At 34.4% G+C, this 26,713-nt stretch overlaps 1 protein-coding gene across 1 annotated transcript; it reads right to left on the bottom strand.

Moving 5' to 3' along the window:
- Nucleotides 1–521: 521 nt before the first annotated feature.
- On the bottom strand, nt 522–24,549 carry LOC121410108 (copine-8-like). The gene is made up of 17 exons (XM_041601984.1): nt 24,408–24,549; nt 17,474–17,514; nt 15,824–15,870; nt 12,359–12,462; nt 12,021–12,060; nt 11,678–11,754; nt 10,920–10,983; nt 9,893–9,996; nt 9,063–9,209; nt 8,203–8,272; nt 7,625–7,787; nt 6,800–6,981; nt 6,377–6,504; nt 5,017–5,119; nt 4,489–4,546; nt 3,901–3,974; nt 522–2,303 (listed from the first exon to the last, which is right to left on the bottom strand). Exons 1-17 carry the CDS (start codon nt 24,476–24,478, stop codon nt 2,106–2,108), a joined length of 1,671 nt encoding a protein of 556 aa, XP_041457918.1. The 5' UTR covers nt 24,479–24,549; the 3' UTR covers nt 522–2,105.
- Between the last annotated feature and the right edge of the window lie 2,164 nt (nt 24,550–26,713).

Consider the following 26,713-nt stretch of genomic DNA (forward strand, 5'->3'; position numbering starts at 1 on the left):
ATAAATTGACAAAACAAAATAAAAATATAAGCAAATGTTTCAGGCATTAAGACCTTTGTATTCAGGATATAATATTTCCTGAATAAACAAGCAAGACCATCCTCATATAGATTGCTAATTAGATCATGTTTTACAATCCTAGAATATATATAATATAATCCTACAGAGTTGACAATTAAATAGGAAAATACATGGGGTGACTCAAGAGATATAAGCCCAAATGTCCACAATCTACATGTAAGTTGCAATATTTAGCTCCATGTCACCCCCCCCCCCCCAGCTACGCTCTTGAGATCAATACAAACAATGAATAAAAGTAGAAAAACTAACCCCCTGAGTGATATCTTAATTTCCCCTGAAATTATGCACATTATGGAGATAATAAAACAAGGTAAATTTTAAAGATTCAGAATAGTTCAGGTAAAAGCAAAGCTCTCTGCGTATAACTAATAGAGTGAAATGATAGCCAAATCAGATTGATATCTGACATTTGCTACAATAGTATTTTGATATGGTGTCAGAAATGAATTAAGTAGTTACATGCATACCCGAATCAAATCATATTTAGCATTTATAAAATACATTTTCGAAAATATAAAAAATATGAAAGATTTCACTTGAACTTTATGGCAAGGCAGGAATGCAATGCTTTGAATGTATATGAACATCATGTATTATATTACACTAAATCATTTAGAATCAATTCAATATATGTTTACAGATCTCCACTGTTCTTAAATAATATATCACCTTACAAATCCTCCACAGAACACGTATTGGTAGCTTTTAAGTAATTTTTACATTCATATATGAGGAAGTGTGATACCTATGTAAATATATGTCTGTTACTCACTCTAATTAAATCATTAATTACTTCATTCATTATTTATCATTTATATCCTATAGACAACTTATATTTTCACTTAACATTACTTACCGTAATTCATTTTGTTAAACAAAATAATTCATTGTGTTGGTATCACATATCTTATAAAGCACATAATCAAAATGTTCAACATACTTATATTGGTTATGGGATAATATTCAGCCATCATACCCTAAATCACTATATCATCATAATCTATGGTATAAACATGATTGATATTCATCAAACATGATATACCCTAAAGTTAAGACATTCTTTTGTAGTAAAGTTAGACATTCCATAGCTTATTTCTGAGCCTGTATCACTGATCAATTTAATGCAATAAATTAGGCTATTTGAGTGAAAATGTTGAGGCAATTAGTATTATCAAGAGTAATACCAAAGATAGGCACCCACAATGGCTCTACTCACATAAAAAGTCAAATTCTAGTAGAGGGTCAGTTCAAATTTGGAAGAACTTCGACACCTATGTATAATATTTCCTTACTCTTAGCTGATTAAAAAAAAGATAAATGCAAAAACAAGATTTCCTGAGGAATTTGATGACAGGGAAATATATTACATCATTAACAGGGCAGTTGCAGAAATACAAACAGGTTTGCACAGATATGAAACCAAATAGCAGCTTCATCAATTATACATTAAGGCTTGCATACACGTAAAATAAAACAAAACATGTTTATAAAGCACTATGATCAATGCATCTTAAACTTGTTTTGGAAAAATGTAGGCATTTAGTGATCATGTTGAGAGGAAGAATAAATAAGAAGGAAATCAAAAATCTGATTATATTCGGGGCTTGCAAATACCAAGCATCAATGTTATTCATTTAAAATGTAGAACTTTAAACTATCCCTGCACATTGAGACTCAATTTAATGCATCTACTGCCACACAAAGCTTCATACATGTTTATCAACTTGTGCTATCTGAATATGTACAGATCGCAACAACAAAATATATTCATTCAAAACTTGTTCCATATCGCATAGCATGAATGCAAGAGATGATTTCTGGGAATACCCAATCTATGAAAGTTGTTAAATGCAGGGTTAACTGAAATAAATTCAAGTAAATGGATCTTAATCATTTTTTAGAAAGCATTTTGTTACTAAGCTCACCAATAGACACAGTGATATATAATTAAGAGGTGTAAGTGGATTTCATCAAACAACATGACAAAATGAATACAAAAGAACCTTCTGACATTGAAGAATAGATTAGACTGGAGGAGCAGAAGGAACTTGACCTTGTGATAGTTGAGTAGGTTTGGGAAGTTTATCAGGAGTGATTCCTTTGGTCTTCATGAAACCTAAGACTTGATCAGGAACCTCAGCTAAGACATCCTTGGCTAGTCTAGCTTGACTCAGACCCACGTTACCCCCAGTACTGCTGATGTAGTCACGGAAAGGCACAAACTGGATAAATAGATGAAAGATGAATAAAAAGTTTAGTTGAGAGCTCTTGATCATGTTTACATTATTTCTAAATTTTTTGATGATATATTAGGCAATCATATCAGAGACATACTTTACAATAAGTCAATTTCAATATAAATGAAACTGTTGTAAAATGAACAATACACAATTATAACACCAATGACCAAAACCAAATTCACAAAGGTGGTTTTGAAAACCATCGGTTGAACCCATGGTTTATGCAAACTCCCTGTATAAATTGTGCTTAATTTAGGGCATATCTAAAAAAATGACCAGTACTGATGCACAATGCGTCATATTGACTACGCCATTTCATTAATGAGTCCACTGTTTTGAACAGTGCCCCCATATATTAAAAACAGTGGACTCGTGAATAAAATAGCTTGGATAACCATAGCAACAGGTGTCAATCTGGTGCACTGTGACAAAATCGTGCATTAGCATTAGATACTTTTAATATACACTGTAAATAAGCATAATTTATATAGGAAATCTGCATAACCCATTGGTTCAACCGATGGTTTTCAAAACCACCTTTGTGAAATATCGGGCCTAGGTTGTCTCTGAACTAAAAACTGAAAATAAACGTAGCAAGATGTAGGAGGTAATACATGCTTTATCACAGAAAAAATCTGTGTATACACTATGTTATGTTAGCTTGGGAATTTGGGGGTTTACTGTATGTTTTCATTTCATAATGAGCTTCTTCAAAATTACTTTTTTTCCCTTCATGTCCCTTCTAAGGCTTCTTTGATCAAAGGATCAGAAGGCCAATGCCAACTTGGACCATAAATCTATCAGTGTAGTGCATTAATGCACAATGATCACTTTCTTCCTTACCCCTCTCCTCTCTCTCTCTCTCTTGTATCCTTGTTTTTAGAAAGTTTTTAGAAATTCACTAGAGTTATCATGGGATGAATGCAGTGAAAACCAAAGAATTATGGGATATCAGGGTTGAGGCTTGGACCTGGTGCATTTTTTAGTGGTTTTAACCTTCATCTGTTTGAATGGCGGTGGAGGAGAGAGCGGTGGCCATTGCAATGGGCAAGTAAATAATAATGTAGATGTGGCTTAATATCTAGTTCATATTTAGTTAAACATTTTTTATAAAATAATATTACTAATTTTAACATTTAATTACACTTGTAACTTTCTGCACTTCAGTTTATTTTCAGTGTGTATGTGCTATGAGGAATGAATGTGACATTACATCACACTTCTAGTTAATATGTATCTTTTTCTTAAACATCTCCAGTTAACTACTGCCTAATCCAAGCAAACATATTCCACAAAAGTACAAGGCAAAAACCACACCTTACATGTATACTGTATAAGTCTGAAATTCTCTCCAGATATCAATCAACTTATTACTCAAATTTCTCTCAAATGATATCTTTGTGTGACCTTCTAAAAGCTTTTAAAGAGACATATACCTGGTAACCTAACTCACCCATATTAATGACTGACTAATGGGATACATCTTTTATTTCTTTTTTTAGGGGGGGGGGGCATAGCATGGTACTTATTGGTTCAGAGGCAAGTTATTCCAGAATGTGAAAAAAATTGACATTATTACTTGTACAATATCCCTTTGCGCCACCTGCCCTCGGAATGATAATGCTTGCTTGTCTGCATCTAATACTTCCATTGCTGTAATAAAAAAACAGAAAAACGTTTGGTATTATTAACCTTGTCAAAATATCAGAACATATAGACAAAGGGCTGAATTGAGTGCAGTACACACCACCAACAATAAATTGTGCTAAATTAAGACTAATAACAATTATTGTTGAGTAGAAGTACATAGCAACTATTATATAATCAGATCATAATCAGTATGCATGCATGCATAGACAAAAATCATACATGGGGATTTAAAAAAAGCAGGGGGGCTTTCATGATATCTCTTATGAATTTGGGCTGTGAAAGGAACTGATAATGTATTTTGTGAACTGCTTGTGAGTTAGCTACAAGTGTGTATCTTTCTTCTAAATATTCATATCAAGCTTTAACTATCATTCACCATGAACTCCTTAAATATAAAAAGAGCAGCAAGATGTATACACATGGTGGGAAGGTGGGGGGAGAAGTGAAGTTTCTAGATACTATGATTTGTTTTTTAAGAAATGATCTAAAGGTGGTGTAAATACTTGCAGCTGCTTACCATCAAATTCTGCTGGGCCTACTCCAACAATGATAATGGACATCGGTAATTTGCTAGCCTGTATAAGCAAAAATATCGTAGAAGAGAGTAATTAGCACAGTCACCATTGATGCACTCTCAATGATTTTTTTTCAAGTTTTCTATACATTATGATTTTTCATCTCCTCAAGGGGAAGTTTAAAATTTGTTACAAGTTGTTCGTGGTGTTGGTCTCTCTTTGATTTAAAAATGGACTTACACAGGCAAAAGATCAAAACACATTAGAAAGTCAATCAGAAACTGGAAAGAGATTTGCAAGAATGTTTTCCTTCCAATCCAATCCAAAAGGTCATTTGTTATGGCGTCTTTTCCTATCGGTTACAAAGCGCTGTGCACACACTACATAGCTTTTAATGATTCCCAACTCTTTTTATAAGCATTTCTACATTGCTTAGCATTGTGAAAAAAGATTAAATGAAATACAGTGTATGCGTCTTCAAGCTGAATTTTATCTCATAAGATATCTACAGTTTAGGTTTCAAGACTTACACTAATAACAGCCATCTTGGTCATCTCCATATCTGATATAACACCATCAGTGATGATCAGAAGAATGAAATAATTTGAACCATCTGGATATTGCTTGGCAAACCTGTAATTACAAATAAAACCAAACATATTTCATCACGTTTAAATTGCTGTTTTATCAAGGATATATTTGTACCCGTATTTAAAATGATGATCTCAACACTATTCCGATATAAAATAAAGACACAGCTACTCCCTTTCTATTAAACACCACAATACAAGGTAAGCCCTTTCTGATAAATTTGAGCTACATCTTCTAGTTAGTTTCATTTAGATTTTAATTACCAAATAGCTGTCTCCAAAGCTGATGAAGTCTATCAGGGTGAGGAGAGGAGTATACAGCTAATCAAATTTAGTTCTGATGGAAAAATGCTGCAGACTTAGCTGCCAAACTGTATTTATTTTTAGGTCATATTATTTTCTTGCTCATACATGTACAATGTTCGGTGAAAAAATTAGAGATACCAGCTTTGAGTTGTTCTACATCCATACCCTTTGTTCATGGATTACTAGCCATAATGAAAACCAATATCACCCTTTAGTGTTGCACACTTCTTATTGATTTATGATATATCACTTTTGTATTAAACACTTATCAAGATCACTGATACACAATCAACTTGTACAAACTTTCCCTCCATACAAAATAGCTGTCTGATACGCAACCAGAAGTAACACTGCCAGCGCAGTGTGTCAGAGCAAAGAGAGTATACTGCATGTATGATTCCAGTCAATGAGTGCGTGCTAATCTTCATAGCATAATGGACCCATTGAACTCTACACAAAGTATTTCTACCCCTTATTGAATCAGAGAGGACAAACTGATGAATTTCAGATTTTAAACCTCAAAATAGACAAAACATTACCATGACAATCTATTGGTTTAAAGGGTAGGAATAGAATCTAGTCAAGGAAATGGGTGTGGTGTAAAAATAGACCAACACATCCAAAAGATTAGCTATTAATAGTAACAATGACCAAGATAAATAGGATCATATCTGATTGACACTATCTCCCAGTCACACACAAATTATACACAAAATGGGTGAATTCAAGTAGAGTTGACCTTTTGGTGCTGGCGTAAGATCACTTTTTTACTCAGCATGGCATCAAACTTAAAATGAAGCTGGTCCTGAGATGAATTTCACCAGGCATTGAGCAATCAAGGATTTACATAATTGTACATTAAGATTAGGTTGTGGAAATTAGGATAAGGGAGAGCAATCTGAATGTTTATTCTGAAACCATTCCCAGCAATTACATCAAACTTGAAAAGACCAACTGCAATGTTTAAAAGTTATATCCAATTAGATGTACTCACCTTGCTACATGGTTGATGACTGGTGCAAAGTTTGTTGGACCATAAAGTTGTACCTGAGATATACAAGATTTGTATGCATGTAGGATTCCAGGCAAGCCCATTACAAATGGGTTCTGAGAATTGAAAGTCTGTCAATATAAACAAAATATAACATTGTACTTTGCAAAATCATCAGTTCATTTGGTTCTTTTTTCATTTTAAAAAGTACACCGAAGATAAGAATCCCAGCAATGCAAGCAAATTCTGAAGTTTCTCCACACCAACAAATAATGAATACGACAACAGCAACATCACATTCACCATCATCACCATTACCATCATCATCATAAATAATAATGATATGGTAAAATAAATGATATATAACAAAAACAGGACAGAAATAATAAACACAGTAAGCCAATGGCAGCACTAATGTTAACTTACCACAGGGAATTCATGTGAAACCTGTCCATTAGGAGGTATCTTAGCACCAAAACCAAGAACTGGAAAGAGTTTATCTGAATCATAATCTTGGATGATTTCTCCTACTGCTGTGATGGCTTGTTCATAGTGATTAGGACTATAGGGATTGATGTAATGTAGTGAGTTTCCATGACTTGGGTTACCTTGGGATCAATATAAAACAATGATTTATAACAATGGCTATCTTAAACATTATACAGTATAATCAAAACTATTTTTAAATGAGTTAAAATGTAGTTAGAGTATTCAAAACAATCAACAAGGATATCAGTACTAGTAGGTTTTATGTAAAAATTATTAAACCAAAACAGTAAAAAAAAACTCAGAATCTACAATTAAATCCTCAACACTATCTAAACAAACCAAAATGTAAAACAAAAGAGGTAATTATTAAACTTGAAACAAACCTGCCTATCTGTCAATGTCAATACATCCAAATCAAAATAGATTTTTCTAGAAACAAATCTTCTTTTTTATTCAGTGCAGATGAATGTGTTTCACATGAAAGCTGCACTATTTGATTTCATTTGCTCATGGAGCCCCTGTTTTATGGAACAAACTCTCAAATTCACTGAAAACAAATGATTCAGTTAACAAATTCAAAACAGCCCTTAAAACATACTTATCTAAATTGTACCTTACCCCAGCATAGTGAACTCACCAACATATCTCTTTCTCTCCTTCATTTTCTGAAGTGCATAGAGACATATTAGTTATGCGCTATAAAAAACCCGACCATTAACATTATTATTGAAAATAGATTGGTCATATACCTCTATTACTTACCATTTGATGCAGTGAAGTCTATTGCTACAGTGAAGTTCACTTGCATCCCTCCCGTTATGTAGTCTAAAAAACTTGCTCTCTTCTCAATTGAACAGTTTAACAGTTCAATTGTGCCAGAATTCTTGTAGCTTTTCTTTTTCTTGGCTTTCTTCGGGTTGATGAGCTGCATAAAAGGGAAGAATTAGGAATATATCTTCTTTTTCTTCTTTTAACAGAAATTGTGATTTGCTTAAACTTTTCACATTTATAAATGTTTAAATAAATGTGAAAACTGCTGAGTACAGGTACTCGACTTCTTTTCTCAGGTATTTGTTTTTTGTTACACAATAGAAATTGATACGTGTATCCGATCTGCTCAACACCACAATTATCCAACAGTTATTATTGATATTGAATCAAAGTACAGTGTGTCACATCCTAAAATTTGAAGGTTCTTATTCCCAAAACCTTCTTGAGTTACAGCCTCTATTTCTCGAATCACCCAAACAAACTTATGCTCTCTATTATAGACAGGGTGGGGGAATCATATGAACAATGTTTGAGTTTTAAAGAGTTGTGACATTCTTTGATAAACTTACATCAAATGTTGTTCCTTTCCTGGTAGATAATTCCCTCATATTAGTATTGAATTCACCAATCAGATCATGACTGTTAAAATTGAAAAAAAAAACATTACTTCTGCATTACTAGAATAAAGATATTTGTATATATCACACAGTGACCACTTATGTTAATTGTAAAAAAATGGCTTGAATTCAGAGGGAGATTGATGGTTACATGATTTCAAATATACTCAATAAAAACAGAATTCTTCCAGACCAACAGGAATAGGGAAATCCCTTCTGCCATCCAGAGAACAAAGTATATTTCAGTATATAATTCATTCATCAGGATCAAATTTATATTCTTATTTATTTATGTAAATTTATATTCTTATACATGTAATAATTCTAATTTTAAATGTTATTGAACTCAATCATTACAGAACCCAATGTTACTTTTTTTATCTATTATGTATATATTGTTATTTTTATGTTAACAGGACCAGGCTGAAAAACAGTTAATCTGAGCCTGCTATCCTGTATAAAGATATTTTAATAAATAAATAAATAAATAAACAAATGTACAAAATATTCATCTATCAGTATGAATATCACAAGTAAATTTATCATCATGGTTCAATTAAGGTCACCATGACACTCTGACTCACCATCAGAGTAAAAAAAAAAATTGGTCCACTGATAAATCACCTGAAAGGGAAAAAAAAAGCTTGTCTCAATTGACCAAGGAATAAATAGTACTATTACCTTCTACCGCTATCCCAGTCAGAGCATTCAACCTTGACGGTTCTATCAAGATCACCATTACATAGAGTTCTAACCATGAGTTATAAAGGTCTTAAATAATATCAGAAGAGAATAATAAATAGTACTATTACCTTCCATCGCTATCCCAGTCATAGCATTCAACCTTGATGGTTCTATCAAGATCACCATTACATAGAGTTCTAACCATGAGTGAGAAAGGTCTCCAAACTGGATCTAAGCTGTTCTTGATCACTTCAGTCTTGTGACATATTGTAAAACTGCAAATGAGAAGAATATTCATGTAAAATCTAATTAAAATAATCTAAGGAACCTGCAATTAAACTACAAATAATAAAAACACCCAACCCATAAAGAGTGCAATAAAGAAGCCCATTTTTTTTATACTAATTCCATTTCCAATAATTAAACTTGAACAATATTGAGAGCAATAAATGTTAATAAATGTCTTTTTAAGGGCTATTGATAATTAATTAAGAGTATACTGAACCATTCACTGTCAATGGCAAAAGTGTATTGCACTGTGTACTATCTTTAATAAAAATGCACACTGTAATATATTTTCAGATACTATCAATCCTGCATCTGCTGAAAAAGACTGAATTTCTTTTCTTGGCTTTGCCTGAATTTAGGTAAGATTTTTTGTTAATGTGTCATTTAAAAAAAAATAGGCTTCCTTTCCTCCATCCTATCTTTCTTATGTGGACAATAAACTTAGCGATTTTAGTTTGAGTACATAAAATAAACTAACACTTTTTCAATGATAGCTTCAGATAGATAGTAATATTCAAATCCCCTCAGAATTCATAACATTGTCCAATAATTTTTTCACAAACCATTTGCCACTTACATAAAATCACTATTTAAACTCTCCCATTCATAGTAATCCCTAAACTTAATCGTTTAATGAATATAAAAGTCTGTAATAATGTCAAAAACATGCCTCATGTCTTCATTACATCTATAGAAAACCAAGTACGGATCTGATTTGCCAAAGAAATCTTTCTTGTCCAGTTTTCTTCCTCTGAAGTGAAGATGTACCTCATCCTGTTTAAAACAATGAAAAATGCATGTCTCATTAAATAACGGATCAACATATGTTCTGATAATGAGATAGATTGTGGAGGAAACTGTTGTAAAGTGATTTGGAAATTATGACAATATACCTGAGGAATACTGTACATACGCTTTCAGATTTTAGAATCACTAAAATGATTACAAAGGAGCTCCATTTTGCAGTAAGTTGCTTCAGCTGCACATAGAAAAGTATTCATGGGACTGCACACAAATGTTTGAGCATTTCAGCTATTTCGGGTCATATCTTGAGTATGAGGACATCTCTAATATTATCAAAGCAACACTTTGTAGTGGACCTGCACCCCAAACATTCTTCCAAACTTACAAGAAATTGAAAAAGATCAAAATGATTGTTCTAATCTTAAGAGTTTTCCTTCCATGTCTATAATGTCAAAAGGGGTATTTTATCTTTTCTGCTGCATAAGGCAATTCCATTCACCTGTGAAAAAATGTCTCTATTTTCTACCTGTAACTGGTGTAATGCTATCAGATTATCGTGACTTGAGCAATTTCTAGAAGCAAAGTAAAAATAGAGGGAAATGGAGGTCAGCTATTCAAAAACTCATTTCATGATATCGCCATATAGTCCTGCCAAATGACACAATAAAACGAAACCCACAAATTCTTGATTATTTTTATGTTTCATCTATCATTCTAAATATTCTGAGTTTAACCAAAATATGTGATTTAAAAGATGTTTTTGAGAAGCATGAGCATCAAAACTGAAAAATTTGTGGATACCTGTAAACATGCATTTAATGACAGTTCTGTAAGACTGGGACCTGGAAATTAAAATAAGATATCAAACCTATGAAATTACAAGTAATTTTTCATAATCAGTCCCCTTGTTTAAGAGCTAATGATCTTAGCTATAATTTTTAACATAGACTTACTTTGCAGTCGCTGACTTCTTCTGCTGATAATATTATAGATCCACATGGTTTATTGTTTGGATATCTGAATGGAAAGAAAATAAGAAAGTCTATCTTTAACTCATGAATCTTAACTAATAATTGTTGCTGTTTTGAATTTCATGAGGTGTGTACCATTCAATTGTAAATATTTGTTGTTGTTGTTGTTTTAGCTTATAGTTTATGAAGTTTATTTGTGGACACTTTTTTTTCCTTTTTACTTCCTTTGTGCCCCATCCCTCTTTCTCACTCACTCTTTTTCTCTCTAACTCTCTCTCTCTCTATTTTTTCCCTCTCTTTCACAATCTTTAATTTATTTTGAGTGGAGAACTCTGAAATAAATAGATACATAGCTATTTTATTAGATTTATTTTCACAAGTTACATAGTTAATACTACATCAAATAAACTTCATATAAAATCAAATCACATTAATGATGTGGCCTTCGAGGTTGAGTAATTCACTAATTTTCAATTTGTAGGAATTAAAATGAGAATGGATTGATATCTGTCAGTTACATTTTACAGTGTCCAGTATACTCTTGGTTAAAATGACACTGTCCTTTTCAAATGGATATATATTATCTTTTATTATGTTTCTGTTTAATTGTTTTCTAGGAGTGAATTCAGCAAATTTGGGGTAGTTCAAAATGACACCTTAATGTTGCTATGGAATTGCCCTGGAGAGAAAGGCAGGAATCCCAAAGTGATAAAATATATTTTTTTTCAATTCAAACTCACATAAGCTTTCTCTCGACCTTGTTGTTCGCTGAGCCAAGGATTTCACCAAGGGTGATTTCCAGCCTTCCCAAGAAATCCTAAAACAAGCCAATAACATAATAGAAAATCAGACAAATATTGATGAAAAATTTATTCAAAGAACCTATGCTTGGAAAGTTAAATATCACATATCCAAAGAAAATAAACTGATTGTTAAAATATATATCATCATTGATTATAGCAACAACAATGATGACGATGATGATCCTGGTGATGATGGAGGAGGTAGTGGTGATGATGATAATGACGATGACAACAAGTATGATAACAATAATAACTGTTAAGTAGAGTGTATAATCCTTACATGATGATCCAGTTTGGAATTTGGAGAATCAACGTCATATCTGGCAGAGAAGGAAAAAAAATGGGAAAAAATTGAAAGGATACACTTGCATTTCATTTCTTTTCTGAAAATAAAGCATACAATTACAAAAGTAAAATCAATGGTCTATTTCTAGGAAGTTTTAGCTTGACAATCAAGATCTAAATTATCACTGTTACTGTTAAGAATTGCAAATAAGTAAATTAAATTCTTTAAAAAATCTTTAAGTTTCAGCTGAAGGCATGGTCAGACTTTCATATCAGATTTAAAGATTTCTGTTTTCCCTCAACACATATGTATTAAAATGGAGACAAACTTACAATTCAAATTTAAGTCTTTGACATTCCTCAAAGTGATACGTCAAGTGAAATTTGTGAACAAAATCAGGATTAAGAGTATTCTTGATGTGTTCTGTTCTTTCATACTGTTGGAAGGATAGACAGAAATAAATAAAGTTAATATCATGAAAAAATTTGAAAAAAAATTCAACTTATTCCATTTTTCTATTTATCATCCTGATATTTTCTTCACACATAATCATAAAGTCATTGGCTAACAATGCCTTAAGTGACCTTGCAATAAACAGGAAAATATTATAAGGAAGGTTATCATAAACAAGTGGTACGCCTCTGGCAGTCTCGCCTGCATTACGCAAGTTGATATAGCTGCAGTGCTAACTTTAAAAACAGCTATTGAATAAATTCACAAAAGAAAACATTTATATGATCATAAAATACTATGTCCTTTGGCCCAAATTGGCTTTTAACCATTGATCATGTGACCTAAGACATTGTGCAAAATAATCATTTAAACTTGATTACCCTTATGTCTACAATTCATGAACTAGATCCATAAGCTTTCAAAGTTATGATGGCAAATCAACAAATACTCTCAACATGGCATAAGCTCACTGACCTTGAATGATATTTGACCTTGGTCATGTGACTGAAAAGCTAACAGGATATTCAGGGGTACATGGTTGCTCATTTGCTCTTACCACTGAGGCCAAAATTTTACATATGCCCATGGAATTCAGTGAAATTTGTTCACTTACCAACATCGTAAAATTTGCTATATCTTCAGAAATATAAATACCTACATGACGGATTTGGTAAAAAAATAAAAGAGCATATTAAGCTCTTTCACATGATTGGGATGCAATTGGGATTGAAATATATATTTCAGGTGGAATTTTCTTTGAAGAAAAAAAGTAATATTTGTGCCAAATGTATTCTATTATTTATTTATCACATTTTCAAACATCATTTTAAAGAAATATATAAATGTAGAATCTATGATTTATGTTACACTTTCTATCATGATATGTCAATGAACAAAAAAATGTTTTTGTCAAGTTTTTACTTTCAATATGCCTAAAATATAAAGAATTTTTTTGGGAAAAATGACACCTAAATATTTTTCAGCTCCTGATGACAAAGCATTGCAATGAAGGGGCATGACATACTCATTTGTTTGATATCAAATTTGTCATGAAAGCAAAAATATCTTGTAGGGCACAGTAAATTTTATGATGTTTGGCAAGTGTCAACTTTCCTTTGAATTTCCTGGGTGTGTGTAAAATTCTGGCCTCAACTGTATGTCCAGTTTCATGAACTAGACCATAAACTTTTAAAGTTATGATAACAGTACTCCCAACATTAACAAAGTTTGTTGACCCTAAATTACCTTTGACCTTGGTCATGTGACCTGAAACTTGCACAGGATTTTCTGGGATACTTGATTGTTTTCATGTCCAAGCTTAATGAACTGGATCCATTACATTTTCAAGTTATGATGACAATGCCACAAATACCCCCAACATGGCCAAAGTTCATTGACCCTATAAAGTGACCTCTGACCTTGGTCATGTGGCCTGAAACTCAGTCAGGATGTTCAGTAATACATGATTACCCTTTTGTCCAAGTTTCATTACTTAGGTCCATACATTTTCTAAATTATGATGACATTTCCAAAAACTTAACCTTGGATAAGATTTCGATATTGATTCCCTCAACATGGTCTGGGTTTAGTGACCCTAAATGACCTTCGACCTTGGTCATGTGACCTGAAACTCGGGTAAGATGTTCAATAATACTTGATTACCCATATGTTCTAGTTTCATGAACTAGGTCCATATCTAAGCTCTGATGACATTTTAAAGACTTAATCTTGGTTAAGATTTCAATTTTGACGATGCCGCTGTCGCCGTTGGAAAAGCAGCGCCTATAGTCTTGCTCTGCTATGCAGATGAGACAAACTAATTTCAAATACCTATTCAAGAAATTTCTGGGATAAATAATTCATTCAGAATAGAAAAGATTTTCCTAACCCGAATATTTTCTTTTAGGTCTTTTCAAATAAAAAAAACCCTGTAAACACAGAGTACACCTATTTACATTCTAACAGAATATCAAACAAAATTTCAGAAAAAAATATATGAAAATTGCACAGTCAGATAGATACAAGATAGAATACCTTGTGATAGAATGGCCCTGGTTTATGTCATGCAAAGTCTGACTATGTTCTAATTGTCCAACCTTACACACTAAAACTCCTACCAACCCCAAGCCTCATACTTACACACCTTAATACAAACATACAGACATGATATACTTTTACATGGATACTCTGGGCTGAAAATATTTATAGCTTAATAAATAAGAGTAAAATTCAGAGCAAAATGCTGAAATTTTCTTCAAGATCTGACAACAAATAACAAAGTTATTGAATATCTAAGTTTAGCAATACATTGTGAAAACAAGTTATATGCACGCTGTAAAAATATTCATTAAGTGGGCTGATGATGTCACATGCCCTTTTTCCTTTTTCTTATGTTATTACATGTAATCATAATTGTTTAATTTTTTTGTGTGAATGATGTGTCTCCCTTATAATGAAAAATAAGTTGCAGCAATGAACATCCAACCCACTGAATCAGTTGTCAATCAATTTTCTTTTCTTGTAGGAAAAAATCTGAATAAACCTAATTTCATATAATAAAATACAAAAGAACAAGTGGGGATATGACATCATCAGTTTGCTCATTGAATATTCATACAGTCATGCCTTGAACGATTTCACCAGAATAATGCAAATATTCAAAATGCTATAACTTTGTTATCCCATTTCCAATTTTGATCAATTTGCAGTGATTTGTTTGACTTTTCTTTATGTTTTATTATTGTCAGCCCAGAGTACCTCTTTAATTTTGAAATCATACATTCTTTCAATCAATAAAACAACCAAACCACAAAATTCTGCTTCAGTATGAAATTGGTCAATTGAGGACCAGACAAATCATCATTATATATACAGCTAAGAATATCACTGGGAATCAAATACTTTTTAAGGATATTTTGGGTTCACTGTGAGTCTCCATTTTAAATGTCCCAATTTAAAGAAATTCAAGTCCCTAGTTATGAGTGTAAGAAAGTGCACATAAACACACACACACACACATATGCACACAAATAAGACTTTCATATATTTTTCATTTGTATTTATATTTGTAAATTTCAAATTAATTCATTAATGAAAAGAGAGTCTCAAAAGGGGCCTAAGCTTTCGATCCTCGCAGAATCTTCGCCTCCAACAAAGATTCTGCTAGGATCGAAAGCTTAGGCCCTTTTGACTCTCTAATTTACTACATTGGCTCTCTTTTATTAGATAAGCAGTTTTCAGCAGCTTCTTTCTGCCATTAATGAAAAGAATAAGATTGAATGAACTAGAAAAACAAAATTCAAGCAAACTTAATAAATGTCATACTCCAGTAAGATTATAATTACCTCATGGAACTGCTTTGATCCCAGTTGAGTAGTATAGAGTACACACACTATGATGCATACAAAATGAAAATAATGTAATTGACACAAATACATCATGCAAAGGTAAAATCTTTGAAAGATGAAAGTAAAACTTCTATATCAAACAGATCTTGAATGCCTTATTATTACTAAAATGCATCAATGTCCAAGACTTTTCTTCCCAATTTGCTAAGTTCTGCAAAAAGAGGAATCTAGCACATCAATGATTTGGAGCTCATCCGGCATCTAGCAACAAAATTTCACACAATCTTTAATTTCAGCCCAGTTGACACTGTAGTGAATTATATTGGTGACATAAATTGAGGAAACAGAATTGAAATTGATAAAGAAATGACAAAGAATCATATTTTTGTGATTTATGAATAAATTTCATATAAATTTGGATAAACAATTTTCTACTCAAAATTTCAAAATCATAAGTAGAAGTTTGGTGAACATCATAAAGCTCTACAAGAAAGAAGCCAAAAAATCAAATTCAGTTTTTGTAATGTATTTTGTATCATCAGAATGCTGTAGAGCAAATTGGTGGAAAAAAACTACCTAAAATTGACATTGGACTGACACAAAAGAGCATGCAAGCAGAAACATTCTAACTTAAAGGGGAAGTTCACCCTGAAGAAAACTTTGTTGTAAAAATAGCAGAAAAAATAGTAAAAAATATTGGTGAAGGTTTGAGGAAAATCCTTTAAAGAGTAAGAAAGTTATTAGAGTTCAAAATTTGGGATTTGTGACGTCATAAACGAGCAGCTGCCCCATGTATTATGTAATACAAAAAGTATGAATTTCAAATTTTGTATGGTTCCTGATGACTTAATTTTGTTTTCTTTTCATGATCGGGTGTGAAATGATTTGTCTATTGATATACAAACGTTACAGTGAAAACCATTTTCGATTTTCTGAGAAAATGACATTTCATTGGTTTTTTACCATTCGCTATGTAGAAATGCTGCTCGCATATGACGTCACAAATCAAATAATTGAGATTCTAATAACCTTTTAATTATTTGATGAATTTTTCTCAAACCTTCGGCAATATTTTTTATTATTTTTTCTGCTCTTTTTACAATAAACTTTTTGTCAGGGTGAACTTCCCCTTTAATTCTAATTTGTGTGCTGGTCAATGGATTCCAGTCAGTGGTGTAATGAGCCAAACATTTTGAAGGGGCTGGATGCAACTGAGCTAAGCGAGCAAGCAAAAAATTGACCAATTATTACAAAAATCTATTCTTTTTTAATAGATTTGACATAATCTTCAGAGATATCAATTTTTTCTTTATTTTCCTTTCTTTTTCTCTTTCTCCTGTTCTTGTTGGTCATTAAAATTTGGGGTTTTATGGCCTCCCCTCGAGCCCCTGTATCTGAACGCCAGTGATTCAAAAGATTCTGAATGCTCTCCCCCCCGATGTAATGCTTGATTCAGCAGACGACATTCAACACCAGAGCTCAACACAAACTGCCGGAAATACGTCATATTTTCCGAGGTCAATCCCAACACCAGCGTGATTTCAAGTACGGTGTTGTAGCTGGTGTTGGTGTTGTCCCAACACCAACACCAGATTTCAACACCGTACTTGAAATCACCCACTGCCACATGGAATTTACAATACTCACTTGGATCAGACTTTGACATAACATCTTTATCCAGAAGATTTCTGCATCATTTAGAAAGGGGGGGGGGGTGAAGAAAAGAATGTACTAAATATGTGAAAAAACAGAGCCAAGGAATTCATATCAGAAATCAAGTTATTATTTTTCAAACCAACACTTAAATGTAACCTCTGAAGGTTTCAATGGTGAAGAAAAATAGTGAAATATGTTTCATGGTACACCATGTATCTTTCTTGGGCAAGTGTCAGTTAATGAAGACGACAAGAACACACTTGTCGAAACGTCAAGATTAGGTGGTCCTTTTCAAGACCAACACTTGCCCAAGAAAAATACATGGTGTACCTTGAAACCTACATTAGCTCACTAAACACTAAATGTTAGGGTTAAGTCTGGCCAAGCTTAATACTTAATAAACTTGTTATTAATAAGAATGAAGAGAAGTGGATTAGACTGGTCAATATACGACCAAAAATACCCCTACCCGGAACAAATTGCAACAAATGGTTTTTCAATGCTTTTTGGTACTATCTGACCTCAGGAAGAGCATATTAAAAATCTACCAAAAGCTGAATCCCAGAAAGTGGTTATTTTCAAGATGGCGTCCAAGATGGCCGCCACTCACTGAAAATGGATACAACTCACTAATTATCCATACGGGGTAACATATACATGGTATACTGAAAATGGATACAACTCACTAATTATCCATACGGGGTAACATATACATGGTATACTGAAAATGGATACAACTCACTAATTATCCAAACGGGGTAACATAATTTATTGATACAGGCAAGAGTAGAGATAACCATGAGTCATGGTGCTTGGTAAACCCAAGATGGTGCCAAAAATGACTGTTATAAGCTAAAAATCCATGATTGATCTATTACTTTGACTTTATTTGGTTTCTATTCAATGTTTTTAAGGGTGAAGTAGTACATTGGAACAAGTTACAGGGACAGTCAGTGGTCTGTTGGGTCCAAAATTCAACAAATGGAGTGCCTCTGGCAGTCTCACCTGCATTACGCGATTCAATGTAGCAGCAGTGCTGACTTTGAAAACTACTATAAAATAATTGACAAAAAAAACCTTCATATAATGATAAAATACTACGTTCATTCACCCTAGATGATATTTGACCTTGATCACGTCACTTAAGACTACTCAGTGACAGTTGATTAACCTTATGTCCACATTTCATAAACTAGAAAGCAATTTAATAATTACCTCCAACATGGCCAAAGTTCATTGACCTTAAATGGGCTTTGACTTTAGTCATGTGATCTGAAACTCACACAACATGTTCAGTGGTAATTGATTACTCTTATGTCCAGGTTTTATGAACTACAACAATACACTTCCAGAGTTATGATGGTAATTAAACAAATATTCAGTTTCAGCTTAGTTTATTTCACTTCCATTTTCTGATAATAAACATAACAAACATATATATGAATGTAGATACGAGAATAACTGTCATAAGAATACTTCAATAATTAATTAACAAATTCATAAGAAATAGTCAGAGTGTATGTAATTCTTTTTGTTCCAAACACATTTTGATGATTGGACAAATTATAGATTACAGTTAGCATGTGAAAATGAGGGACTTATTAAAAAGCGAAGCTTGTCATGGAATAAATTTATAGTAATCTTAATCATTTGTAATTAAAAGTAGGACAACTTAGGCTTTATAAGAAGAACAGCAACAATAGGTTTAAATAAAAAGGAAAAAAAGGGGGGAGTGACTACATAATTTAGGGGGGGAAGGGAATGTTAAAGAACAATGGAAAAAACAAAAACAAATATTCCTAACATAGTCAAAGTTCATTGGCAGTAAATGACCTTTGACCATTGAAAATGAGACCTAAAACTCGCACAGGGTGTTCAGTGAATTAATGTCCAAGTTTTATGAATTAGATCCAACAACTTTTGAAGTTATGATGGTAATTCAACAAATAGGCCTACTCCCAACTTAGCCAAAATTCATTAACCTTAAATTACCTTTGACCTGGGACATGTGACCTGAAACTCACACAGGATGTTCAGTGATACTTGATAACTCTTATGTTCAAGTTTTATGAACTACATGTAGAACAATACACTTTCAGAGTTATGACGGTAATTCAACTTTTGAAGTTATGATGGTAATTCAACAAATAGGCCTACCCCCAACTTAGCCAAAGTTCATTAACCATATGACCTTTGACCTTGATTATGTGACTGAAAACTCAGGCAGGATCTTTAGTAATATTTGATTACCCTTATGTCCAAGTTTTATGAACTAGGTCCATACACTTTCTAAGTTATGCTGTCATTTGAAAAACTTAAGCTTCGTTTAAGAATTGGTGTTGACGCCACCGTCGTCAGAAAAGCGGGGCCTATAGTCTAACTCTGCTATGCAGGTGAGACAAAATCCTGATACTACATATTTTTATCAAATTTTGTATTTTTCTGGGGATAATAAGCCATTACCATGGCAACAGGACACATGTAACATTTTATCACTGAACTCTAGCATTACCAAGGCAACATCAATATCATTCTAATGAACTCGGAACACTTACTGTAATATGTTTTGTTGCATAGCAATGGCCTAAGATGGTATTTATGCATCTTTCAACAAACACTTTATGTTAAACACCCTAAAATTATGATAAATGAAAGAAAAATTCAGATTCTACATTTCTAGAAATAAAAAATTTACGTTTTTTTCTGGGTGGAAAATAAGCCGTTACCATGGCAACTGACAGATCGTAACTATTTCGTTGACCTTAAATATTTGTAAATTTCATTTGTATCCAAATTGAAGATTTACATTATTAAGTTAGGTAATTAATGCCATGTTTATTTTACCATACAGGGGAATATTTTTCTAATTAATCCATTGCCATGGCAACAGGTGAAGACAAACTTGGTTGGGGTGGCTCCCCTTCTGAAATAAAAAGTTGGCCCATAACAAAACTCTGTACCCAAGTATGCTTTTATCCACTCTAACGTTAATGAAAAAAAACTTACCCTTAGCCACCCCATATGTTTTGTATGGTAGGGGGTCCTAAAGCTATGCACCACTCATCGCGCATGCAGTTTTCAATGGCAAATTCGCACTCTCTATGTGGAATTGTGACTGCAGAGGGAAGAAAGATTCGTATTCAATGTTTATACGGCGGCTGCAGAAAAACTCTAAATGTAGAGAAAACCAACAACTGTTTGGAAGTTTGGAGTTACATTCACTTTAATTTCATAATTTCTTATACTAATATGAACATATTTTAGAAATTAAGGCAATGGAAATACTATTCTTTGCATGATATATCGAGTGCGTAGCTTTAGGACCGGACCCCTTTTACATCGGGTGGCGAAATCAAGAGGTATTCGGAAAACACGGCGGGATTTTCGTATTCGTGAGTTTTTATATTTTCTTCTTGGTTGATGATCTTTAGAATGGTTTCCATGCACAAATTAGTGAAAGATAATTTGTTCAAATATTAAAATTGGCAGTTTTTATTGTTTGTAAACAAAGTGCGTACATGTATGTAGCTTTAGGTCCCCCCATCATACACGAAACCTTTGCCGATTTGCACCAGTTTACTTACTCAATGCTGTTGGGTGCCCTTCCCTTTGAAGAAAATCAAGTGTTTAAAAAAAAAATCGCCAAAGTGTCATTAAAACCCATCCTGCCTGTAGCCGTGGGGAATCTAATGTTACAGGTAGGACTATGGTACGCTAATGCAAACACTCTTTAAAAAATCATTAAAATATCACCTTTGTGACCCCAAATACTAATTTCCATACAGCTGTTTATTAATTATTCATTAGTAACTTGGGAATAATTTTTGTATTCACCATAACACTCAAAAATTGGAATTTAGAAAAAAAAAAAAGAATCAAATTTACTCAAGAGCCAATATGATGATTAGACAGCTGGTGCAAGCAGTCGTCTGTTTCAAGGAGTTTTTAAACATTTTAATTTTCTTTATTTCTCCTCATAATTAATTGGTGAGTGGAGCCAACGGAGTTCAGAGGAACAACCAACATAATTAAACAGAGACCAAAGAATGTGATGATTATTTATAGCTCATTTAGCTGTATTGGAAATTGACAGTGCTAAAAAATCAAGCATTTGTCCCAAAGAAAACAGAAAATAAGCCAAACATTGCCAATCATTAATATTTTGCCACATGTCATATGGACATGATGGATCATGGAGTAAGACTAAGAACATTCATCATATCCTTGTTCATTGACGACATGACCAAGGGCGCCGGAAGCGGGGGGGCACTTGCCCCCCCAAATAAAATTTGGGGGGGGCAAAACGAGATTTTGCCCCCCCCCCCCAATGTGCCCCCCTGAAAGTAGAAAAATGATAAATTATTTAAGGACAAAAGTACATGAAGGCACTTTTCCGCCTGAAAATTGTAATTTCCATTGTAAAAAATGAAAAAATTTTGCCCCTGACGGGGCAAATACATTATCATAGTAAGCCTAGCGTCTTTTGACGAACAGTTCCTCTGTGAAACATACCTTTGATAAGCCCATTTTCCATCTTATTACAGTGTGATAACGTTTTACCTTTTAATGAATACATTTCAGACGAAAAGCGAATGGCAAATTGATAGTGGTCCACCAATGATTAGGTTTATAATTCTATGATGCTGGCTGTGTCATCGTCTAACAAACGCGCGGTCGCCCAGAAACGCTCAGACCGGACCCGACATCACTAACGCGCGTGAACACTAGTTACTCGAGCAACATAATTATGGAATCTATGTCATAGCTGTCAAGCCCAGAAACCATAACATCTCGAGAAACTTGTTTCAGTTATTTCATTTTCAACTAAATATAAATTGAGTTAATACAGTGATAACAAGTCAGTGCCCTAAAGAAAATACCAAGGTCATTTCAACTCAATATAGACATGTTATCAGATAATTATTTTTATTATAATTTATAATTTGTGAAAATGGTGAATCCCACTCGAAAGCAACTTAGAGATAATGTTTAGACATGAAAAAAACAAAATCATCTGTGAAAGTGTCTTCTTGACCAGACTCATATTATCCGAGATATGAATAAAAATGTAAATAAAGAATATAAAAGGGAAAAAGCGTTACAGTACTGTTCTACTATTAAAAAAAAAAAGTCTTAAGATATTTTCACAGCCCCGTATTTTCCTCTATTCCTTTTCATCGACATGATTGGAAGGCGTTTTGTCTGATACTATTTCAGCTCATATGATATAGCACTTATGTATTTTAGATTCCAAAACTTCTTCCCATTACCTGTTACTAATCAGATCGAGATGGCAGCTATGTTCTCTGGTTCATCCCAGCTTTTGTTATTCATGGACGTTTGCAAAAATAAAAAAACAATCCGGGAGTGGGTGGGGCTGCATAACCTAAATTTTTTAAGAAACTTAAGAGCGAGGGGGTTTGTGATGGGGGAGCTTTTGCATTTTATAGAATAAAATTGAAGGATTTCGTGCACACTTTTGGTGAATTTTGCCCTCTCGATCGGCGGCCCCCGGCTGCGTACGGTCATGTTTGTCATCTTAAAGTCTTTAAAAGGCTTATATTACATTGTACATTGGTTTGTTTGAAACAATTTCGTTTGCAATAAGGCTCGTAATTTGCTGGAACTGCGACCCTGATCATGAAGAAACACCAGTCTGGGTTAGAAGGGAGGAAACGGAAGGAGCAAAGAGAACTTCAAGACTGTTTAATTCTCAAGAAATTTATTTTTGAATGCTTTTAGAAACGCAACCTTTATACTCAATTTTTACACAAAGTCCTTACCGTGGCGGGGGGTCCCACAGCCTCTCCCGCTCGATCGCTTCGGTATCTCACGCTGTCAAAAATATTGTGCCCCCTTTGGGATTTTGCCCCAAAAAAAACTGAAAGTGTTCCGGCGCGCCTAGCCAGGAGGCGTTCTGGGGTAAAAATCATAGTACTATTCGTACCTTTTACCCCCTAACGCCAGGCACTTGCCCGTATAGGGCCGCACGTCGGAAAGGAAAATGCAACTATACAAATGCACCAAACAGCGCCTTATAATTTGAATCTGACGTTAACACTTCTGTACATGGGTATAAATATCGGTTAGGAAAGTTTGGTATGATAGAATTAAATGAAAGGGAACAAAAATCGCAGAAATGGGATGAAGAAATAAAAGTAGAAGAGAGTTTACTCACATTTGTTGTCTTCGCCATCTTGGATCCATTGTTAATGCAACCTAGTTACGTGACGCTTATAGAGGGCGGCAAAATCAAGTGCTAAAATGTCCCGCTTCAACCACTGAACCAGGGGGTGTTTCATCAATACTGACAGTTGTCGCGTGACAATATTGATGAAACACCCCCCTGGTTCAGTGGTTGAAGCGGGACATTTTAGCACTTGATTTTGCCGCCCTCTATAAGCGTCACGTAACTAGGTTGCATTAACAATGGATCCAAGATGGCGAAGACAACAAATGTGAGTAAACTCTCTTCTACTTTTATTTCTTCATCCCATTTCTGCGATTTTTGTTCCCTTTCATTTAATTCTATCATACCAAACTTTCCTAACCGATATTTATACCCATGTACAGAAGTGTTAACGTCAGATTCAAATTATAAGGCGCTGTTTGGTGCATTTGTATAGTTGCATTTTCCTTTCCGACGTGCGGCCCTATACGGGCAAGTGCCTGGCGTTAGGGGGTAAAAGGTACGAATAGTACTATGATTTTTACCCCAGAACGCCTCCTGGCTAGGCGCGCCTGGACATGACTGAATGAGTGCAGCATGGGCAGATATATTAAGAGTAGACCTAGACCTATTTGTACCGCACGGACTACGGTACATAGCAATTACAAATCTGAATGTGGCATTTCACTGAACTCCTTACCTCGGGAACGGACCGCCCAAGACCATGACAAAAACCCAAATATCATGAATTCATACCTGCACGAAATTGAAATTTCAACCTGTGTTGCTGCAATAGCAGCAGTTCCTGGTTGGAATGTTCCTGCCATGGCCCGTCCGGCTACGTACTGCAGCTTGGCTTCGTATTATTATGCACGGAATCTGAGGCGCGCTAGCTAAGCGAGGCGCGTCGGCTATCATTCTGCAGCTGAGACCGGTACGGTCCATCGCTGGTATACTGTACTGAGATAGCGCTTGCACAATGGAGATATGCGACCACGCCCACTTCCCTTTTGCCCCCCCCCCCCCCCCCACAATAACAAGCTTCGGGGAGGAGGGGATGAGTGTGTGAGCTTTTCCATTAGCATGCTCACAATCATAGGCGGATCCAGGGGGGGGGGGGAGTTGAGGCCCCCCCTATTGTCGGAGCAAAAAAAAAAAGTTTTTAAAAAAGGGGGAAAGAAAGAAAAAAAAGGAGGGAAAATGCCAAGATTCTATCTAAATCTGAAACGGTAAACACGAGCGCCATGTTTATTCAGATACGCAGCTTAATTATTGTTAAATCATTATCCAGTTTCAGATCATGATAAAAAAAATCTGCTCGTATGCATTTTACCTTCGCATTAAGATCCCCAACCATGCACTCATCCTTTCGTGATTTAAAAAACAGAGTGCCCGTTTTTAGGGTAAATCTCGAATTTCCGCTCGCGCTTCGGCGCTTGCATCAATTGTTTAGTTTTACTTTTCACGATAACAAAAAGTGTTAAGAATTTCCATTCTTTAGAAATGAAAAAAAAAACATTTAGCCCTCGCTTCGCGCTCGCAAATATGTAGTGTCTTTATGTATAACTGCAAGCAGTCCTAACAGGTACCTATTCGATCAGTTAAAAACATTTACATATACTCGCAGTCATCATTTTAGTTGCATTCACATCTTGTTCGGGATCACAAACACTGTTGCCAAGAATGTTCAAATTTTAGGACATTTAAAAAAATGGCTCGCGCTTCGTGCTCGCACTGTTTAAGGATTATTATATATTGATGCTGATTTACAATTAGGACTACCCCTTCAAAGTAACAAACAAAAATCAACTTCGAGCGGCTGATTGGGGACAATATGGCTGAAGAAATTTCCGCCCTACTAGCGATCGAAGGCTGGATCCGCCCCTACACATTGGATACAAAATAAAATGCCAACTCATTTCATGTGGCCTAGCAGGCCTCCCCCACCACTTTGCATTTAAAAACTAGATTGGTCCACCTATTTAAAAATCAACCAATAATTGTTTGGTGTTCAACTAAAATAGGTTTTAGTACAATTTTTTAAATGCGAGCGCGAAGTGCGAGCATGCAGTAGGCTATATAAACTTTTTGACTTTTTGTTAAAATCATTACCATGATTATACGGTACCGGTAATCTCAGTAACCAAACAATATTGTTGCGTGGGCAAAGAGCGAACTTATAACATTAATTTTCCGACCAGAAAACTGGAAAATCGTTAATAGGATGTAGGACTATATCCAGGGGCGTAGCAGGGGTTGGTGGCCAAGGGGGGGGGAAGAGCAAAAAATTTCCCGGTCATATCATGGTATGAACAGGATTTTTATGATTGTGCCCGAGCATTATGGCGAAGCAGCTTAATGCGTGATAAGTACAAAAAAGAGGGGGCACAGCTGGAGCGCAGCAAAAAGTTGCTTAATCCGAGAGAGCGAAGCGAGCGAGCGAGCGAGGAAAAAAATTATCTTTTAATGAGAATCTAACTTGGAAATTGATTGTGACATGCAAGGTATTCAGATAATAGCATCATAGGATCATATCCTATTTTTTTTTCTTGGTTGTAGAACTCTTTAGGGCCAGTGCTATGCGGATTGGGTCCGGGGCAGCGGGCGGCACCAGGATTTTTAACCTAGGGAGAGGAAAAAGAACGCGGGGGAGGCAACACAATTTTTTGCCTGTTTCACAAAATCGAGCGAGAAGCGTGAGCTATATATTTTTTTAGGCACCACTGATTTGAAAAGGGACCTTTTGATGACTAGCTGTTTGCATTGGATCATGAAGATTATATCTCACCAAATAAATAATTCAAGCGGGGAGCGATATCCTGAGATGACAACTGGACGTTCTAAGCACTTTTTGTGATCATGAACTGGATAGATATCTAACTAAACAATTAATGCGACTGCGTAGCGCAAGCTGAGAATTTTTGATTTATAAATACGCAGGATGTGTATCTCGCTTTAAACGAATAATGAAGACTCTCATCGCGACAAGCATATTGACTTAAAAACTAAATTTTTGTGCCCCATTTGAATAGATAATTTACTTATCTCAGTCAACATTATAT

This window comes from Lytechinus variegatus, chromosome 3 (genome assembly GCF_018143015.1).
Source record: "Lytechinus variegatus isolate NC3 chromosome 3, Lvar_3.0, whole genome shotgun sequence".
In the NCBI taxonomy this organism is placed as follows: Eukaryota; Metazoa; Echinodermata; class Echinoidea; order Temnopleuroida; family Toxopneustidae; genus Lytechinus; species Lytechinus variegatus.

Excerpts from the sequence above, each read along its gene's own strand:
- LOC121410108 (XM_041601984.1), bottom strand. The coding sequence starts at position 24,478 with ATGGCAGGAACATTCCAACCAGGAACTGCTGCTATTGCAGCAACACAG. Across the intron at positions 6,505-6,799 it reads TTTCACATGAATTCCCTGTG|ACTTTCAATTCTCAGAACCC; the intron begins GTAAGTTAACAT and ends TTATATTGACAG. Across the intron at positions 2,304-3,900 it reads CGCAAAGGGATATTGTACAA|TTTGTGCCTTTCCGTGACTA; the intron begins GTAATAATGTCA and ends CTATTTATCCAG.